The 6,553-nt window shown below is 39.4% G+C and overlaps 1 protein-coding gene across 1 annotated transcript; it reads left to right on the forward strand.

Annotated features, from left to right (window-relative positions):
* The first annotated feature begins 366 nt into the window (after window positions 1-366).
* LOC132156669 (protein yippee-like 5) lies at window positions 367-5,866 on the forward strand. The gene is made up of 2 exons (XM_059565603.1): window positions 367-553; window positions 5,208-5,866. Exons 1-2 carry the CDS (start codon window positions 413-415, stop codon window positions 5,430-5,432), a joined length of 366 nt encoding a protein of 121 aa, XP_059421586.1. The 5' UTR covers window positions 367-412; the 3' UTR covers window positions 5,433-5,866.
* The last annotated feature ends 687 nt before the right edge of the window (window positions 5,867-6,553 follow it).

Here is a 6,553-nt window from a genome sequence, read left to right on the forward strand (position 1 = left end):
GTGTGTGTGTGTGTCTCTCACAGGTGTGTGTGTGTCTCTCTCACAGGTGTGTGTGTGTGTGTGTGTGTGTGTGTGTGTGTGTGTGTGTGTGTGTGTGTGTGTGTCTCTCTCACAGGTGTGTGTGTGTGTGTGTCTCTCTCACAGGTGTGTGTGTGTGTGTGTGTGTCTCTCTCACAGGTGTGTGTGTGTCTCTCTCTCTCACAGGTGTGTGTGTGTCTCTCTCACAGGTGTGTGTGTGTGTGTGTCTCTCTCACAGGTGTGTGTGTGTGTCTCTCTCTCACAGGTGTGTGTGTGTGTGTCTCTCTCACAGGTGTGTGTGTGTGTGTGTGTCTCTCTCACAGGTGTGTGTGTGTGTCTCTCTCACAGGTGTGTGTGTGTGTGTGTCTCTCTCACAGGTGTGTGTGTGTGGATCATGGGCCGTATCTTCTTGGATCACATCGGTGGCACGCGTCTCTTCTCCTGCGCTAACTGTGACACAATCCTGACGAACCGCTCCGAGCTGATCTCCACACGCTTCACCGGCGCCACCGGACGAGCTTTCCTCTTCAACAAGGTGCGTGATATCATCTCGATAAAACACCCCTACAGAGTGCACGTGTTCTTTCACTGCATGATTCAGTCTTTTAAAATACATTTAGAAAGTCACAGAATTCAAGATATTGGGGCAGAAAATGTATAAGTGGAAGTACAAATAGCTATAGATTCTGTTTACACTGTTAAAATACCAGGGGTTTCTGCTATTTATACTACTTTTTACACTATTTGAATAGTGGCAATTATCTGCACTTCAGTATTGTAATACATTATAAAACAGTATACAATAACTTGAGTGTACATTTTTTTATTTTATTTCAGATTATTAAATGCATGCCACCTTATCCTCTCTAAACCTAGCCTAACCCTACCCAATACTTTATTTTCAGCTTTCTGATTATTTCCTTAATTTCATTGAAAATAAATGCTTTTCTGATGTGATTTGGTATTTGAAGAGGCCAAAAAAAAAGTTTGCCAAAAGGCAGATTTGAATGATTTGAACCCGGGGTCAATCACAATAACCTCTGCCCTACTGGAGCTGACGTCATCGGCTGGTGGGCGGAGTCAGGAAACAAGACTCGGTTTATATATTCCATAAATACTCATCCTAACCCAACATGATTACAAATGTGATATTGATTTTATACAACAGTCCAATAAACAATAATTCATATTAAGAGACTTATGTTTTAGACGCAACATTGCCTGTTTTTGCGCTATTTTGACAACAAAAATAACTCGCTGTTCTGTGTCTCTAAAGAACATGACGTGACATTGTGCAGGAGTGTCTATAGTGCAGATGTATGCCAATGTCCATTTAGTGGCGTGTTTATCTTTATCACTGATTGCAAAATAATGGACAATGGTTTATTTCCCTCTTTTAGTGTTCTTGCGGTGTAAAAGATGAAATGGTTAAGGTTGTATTGTGGCTCAGGTGCGGTGAGGGACAGAACTCTGGGTTTAGGACTGTGTCTTCAGCTGGGATACACCCTCATGAAGGAGACACGTCCCATAGCCTCAGGACACACTCGTCTCTTACACTGACCAAACACAGACTCAGAAACCAGTCGCACGAGTCAGAATTCAGCTCAGCTCTGGATGAAAGTCACACAGTGTTTGCGCGGCTGGAGGGAGATCACCTCCGCACTCATAAGTCGCTTTGCATAGAAGCGTCTGCAAAAGGAATAAATGTACATGTATCTTTTAATTAATTAAATATCAGTATTCACGTTTGATGTTTAATATATCAAAACAGTAGTAATGCATGTGTAACTGCAGGTTAAATGCATTCCTGTCCTTCATTAAACAGTGTGTAAACATCTAAATATCACATGATGAGGAATTTTGTTAATGCTGATTTCATTTGCTTGCTAATGGCCCACATGTCCTATGATTCTAATTCACTGATTAAATGTAAGAATTTGACTCAAAAGATGACGCACACTTAAAAAAAAAAAGATTTTTACCTTTATAAAATCAGTTCAAAGTGAAGATGAATTTCTATCAGTGTGAGCTGACCAGCACACAGAATATGAAGAATATCAAACACTTTAACTAGAGCTGTCACGATTATGAAATTTGGCTGACGATTAATTGTCCAATAAATAATCGCAATCATGGCGATTAATTGTCTGTTTTAGGGCTTTGACGATTAATTGTCGTACAAATTGTTGTGATTATTTAATTGAATCCCTTGTAAGTTGTCACTTGCAATAATACATTAATACACTTAAAGCCTTTAAATATTAAAGTAATTTATTAAATGAAAAATATGTATCTTTCAGAAATGTGTACATTTAAAGAAAAAATGTAAATGTATATGAAAGTATAAATAATAAAAACAATCACCATAAAGTTACCATAACACAAAAAGGACTGTCGTGTCAATATCTCAAACTAAAGTAAAATATAAATATATTTTACAAATTTGAAAATTCTGTAAATAACAGAAACAATGAATCACAAATATAAACTATGACCGTAACAGAACAGGCCATAAAAGTCCAATTCTGAAACAAAAACAATCATGCTGGTAGATTACGGGAAAGGAACACTAGCATGTTGACCTTTTCTGGCTTAAGACAGCATCTAACTGGGGTGACAATATTGCCAGCTGTACTGAACATTCTTTCAGAAGCAGTACTTGTTGCACAAATGCACATGTACTTTCTTGCCAACTTGGAAATCAAAGGAAACCTGGATTCATTGCCTTTCCACCACATCAGAGGGTCTGCCGAGTTATCTAGGGCTTCTTCCTGTAGGTACCTTGACAGTTCAGCATCAGCTTGCTCTCTTTTTGTTAAGCCATGTGTAGAAGGTTGAGCTTTTCTTTTCTGCAGCAGATCACACAGTCTCTTCTTTTTTGGAGGAGGTGCAGAAGATGTTGTAGGCACATCATCATCTGCTGCAGCTCTGTCAGACACTGTAAAAAGTAAAGGGGTAGCTTTACCTTAAGCAGGATGTCTACCTAATATAACCCTTAAAAATTACTTTTGTTAGTGTAATCTTGTGTTGGTGTATATATACACTGAATAAAACCAGTTAATTTAGATTGCAGCATGAACATTTTTAGGTCATATTTTAGGTAAATATTTTACAGTGTACATCCTACCTTGTTCAACATTGTGTCCTTCCTCTGTCATCTCCATTATCTCTTTTAAAAGCTGGCCTTTGGTGTCATCTATAATTGCAGCTTCAAAGTGGGCCCTGTATCTTGGATCAAGAAGGGTGGCCTTTCTCAGGAGCTCTTGAAGTGGAGCTGGGCTATACTTTTCATCAAGTACAGCGCTCATTTTTTTCTTGATATTTGAAGTAAGAGTTGTGTCATTGGAGTCAGGGGATAAGAGTTCATCTTTTAAAAGGTCTAGAACAGGCTTCACCGAAGACACAGTAACATACTTTTCCCCTGATAGAACATCTGTGAAATCAGCCACAGGTTTCAGTGCCGCATTAATGGACTCAAGGACAGATACATCTTGCCAGGTCGGGTTTAGGTGTCCATGTTTTCTGTCATCAATCAGGACACGTCTGATTGCAGGTATTTGCTCCAGAACTCTGTCTATCATTTTTTGTTTTGTTCCCCAGCGTGTAGAGACATCCTGGAGGAAATATGACATGTTTGTTATAGTTTATATAATTATTAACTATATATATATATACATATATATATACATATATATATAAAATAAAAACATTAGTTTTAGAGAGTATATAATATAATTTAAAGTAGAAAATTGGTTTGAGGATTATAATATTTTTTTTAAAGATAAATTTACTTTATACTTGTTTTACTTAATTTAATATACAAAATAAAAATACTTTTAATAAAATATTTAACTTACCAGAACTAAATTATGCTGAGGAATGTCGGCCTCCATCTGTGCCTTTTTCAGGTCTCTTCTTTTTAACCAGCTCATGCTGAACGTGTTCACCAGATTCCTGCAAAGTCCTAGGGCACGTGCTGTGCGATCCTTCTCACTTGCTATGGCATTTGTAACAGCCAAGTGGAGATTATGGCCAAAACTATTTAGCCATGGCCAGCCAAGTTTGCCCACTGCAGCCACAATATTAGCCCCATTATCAGTGGTTATGCAGGAAATTTTTTTCTCATCTAATTCCCAATCTGATAAAATGCACTTAAGAGTTTCTGAAAGTGTATCAGCAGTATGGTTCTCTGGGGTGTATCTTGTCTCTAGACATTTTGATACTAGTGTCCAGTCAGTTGTGAGGTAATGTACTGTTAGGCTCATGTACGGGGTCATATTTACACTGGACCACATGTCTGTTGTGGCTGAATAAAAATCAATTTCTTTCAAATCCTTGAGGATTTCATCCTTCACTTCTCTGTAAAAATTTGGAATTGCTGTTTTGGAAATGTACGTTTTCCCTGGCAATTCATATTGCTTGTCAAAGTTGTAGAGCATTTCTTTAAATGCTGGTTTCTCCACAGTATTAAAAGGCTGCATTTCCTTAGCAATGTATCTCGTGACACTGTCGGTCAGTGTGCGCCATTTCATACTGTCGCGTTTATATTTTGTTACCCGTTCGAAGGCCTGCGCTATTGTCACCTGACTGGAAGTATGAGCGGCTGTGGATGACTTCAAAACTTCGGCGAACTCTTTTGGGTGATGTGCTTTCAGGTGATTCCTAAGATTTGTGGGGTTGGCAGCTTTTTCTGGTATTTCTCTCCTACAAATTCGACACACTGCCGTGTCAACGTCTTTTGGCTGTCCTTTATCATCGGGTGTAAAACCAAAATGTGCCCAGATCGGCGCTGTCGTTTTCGGCTTTGAAACTAAATACATCTTTGTTAAATAACTGGGCTGCTCTAACTCAAAATGATGGAGAAATCAACAGGGCAATATCATTTGAATGTAATGCTCGTAATTGCTCAGCGTAATGAGTTCAGAGGGAGACCGGTAGAAGTAGAGTGCTGCAGGTACTACAGCGCCCCCTTGTGTCTTCTAATAGTGGGCAATAATAACGATCATCTGTAATGACCGCGATTAGACCAATTAATCGCGATCAAACGATTATTTAATAATCGTGACAGGTCTAACTTTAACACAATAAGACACTCTCAGAAACACAATCTGGAGGTGTAATGTGTTAGTGAGTATGGCACACCCTGCGAGTGTCTGGCGCTGATGCTGACGTCCTGTGATGTGTTTCAGGTGGTGAACCTGCAGTACAGCGAGGTGCAGGACCGCGTGATGCTGACCGGCAGACACATGGTGCGAGACGTCAGCTGCAAGAACTGCAACAGCAAGCTGGGCTGGATCTACGAGTTCGCCACCGAGGACAGCCAGCGCTACAAGGAGGGCCGCGTGATCCTGGAGCGAGCGCTGGTGCGTGAGAGCGAGGGCTTCGAGGAGCACGTCCCGTCAGACGCCTCCTGAGATCGCTCTCAGATCACAGATTCACCAATAAACATGCACAGCAGGTCGAGAGCTTCAGATGCACAAACAAACAAATGCGGCACGTAACCACCAGATCATCTGATCACCAGCGGATGGCAGTTCAGATTATTTGACAGTAATGCATATGTTCATGGCTTCTTTCCCGTGTTTCACACATGTTTCCTCTGTAAGTATGGAGTTCTGTTTGTGCCAAAAGTGTAGACTGCTTTGTCGATGTCTGCTGTTAATGCTGTTGTTTTTGTCCATACTTTAGAAGTCTGTCTTCTCAGTTCTGTATGGATATCCATATAAACAAACAGAACTGGCTCAATAATGAGTTTATCACCATTTTTCTAAAACTTTGAATATTATGACAATATAGATGATGACTATAGATTGATTACGGAAAAAGTTTTAGAAAACTCTTATTGGGAAAAGCAATATCTGTTTGTTTATCTGGATTCTTGTAAAAGAGATTACAGAATGTAAAGCATAGCATTAAACTGAAGAACTGACACAAAACCACAGCACTAGCAGCAGACAGACTCATATCATGTAGGATCCATGACTTCTGGCACTAATCTAACTCCATACATAAGATCTCTGGTGTTCCTATTAGTGTTGTTGGAATAACATCTCCACCTTCACCGGGAGACCAAGGGTTAATGAATGCACCTGATGAAATGACGTAGATTTCTCCACAAATTCTCTGTTTGTTTCCTTAAATGTTAAAGACCGTTGTAAAGCCTTCTCTATCCTCCTTTAGTAAGTCTGTGGTTTCTCTGCAGTCGTTTGAGCACACAGGTTCAGGTACCAGCAAGAGCGTTTCTTCTTTCTTCTATCTGTCCTTTGATTGAAGCCGCTTCTGTTCATAATTGTTTTCAAAAGCTCAGTTGTGTGATTAGCATGAGGTTCATTGTGTTATATTTGATGTCTGACTTGAAGAATAAATCATTGCCTAAAGTGGAATTTTTCTTCCTACAGTATTTCAAGAAATCAGTAACACTTTACCATGAGGTTCACTTCAAAACACTCCAAAAGTATTCATTCATTTTAATGTTAACTTCTGTGCATTTAGTAATACCTGATTAAAGTCCAAATCTGTTTTTATTAATATTACA

This window comes from Carassius carassius, chromosome 14 (assembly GCF_963082965.1).
Source record: "Carassius carassius chromosome 14, fCarCar2.1, whole genome shotgun sequence".
NCBI classification, from domain to species: domain Eukaryota; kingdom Metazoa; phylum Chordata; class Actinopteri; order Cypriniformes; family Cyprinidae; genus Carassius; species Carassius carassius.

What these genes read in the sequence shown, in the direction of transcription:
- LOC132156669 (XM_059565603.1), top strand. Translation starts at nt 413, where the DNA reads ATGGGCCGTATCTTCTTGGATCACATCGGTGGCACGCGTCTCTTCTCC. An exon ending in GAGCTTTCCTCTTCAACAAG is followed by an intron (nt 554 to 5,207) that starts GTGCGTGATATC and finishes GATGTGTTTCAG; the next exon opens with GTGGTGAACCTGCAGTACAG.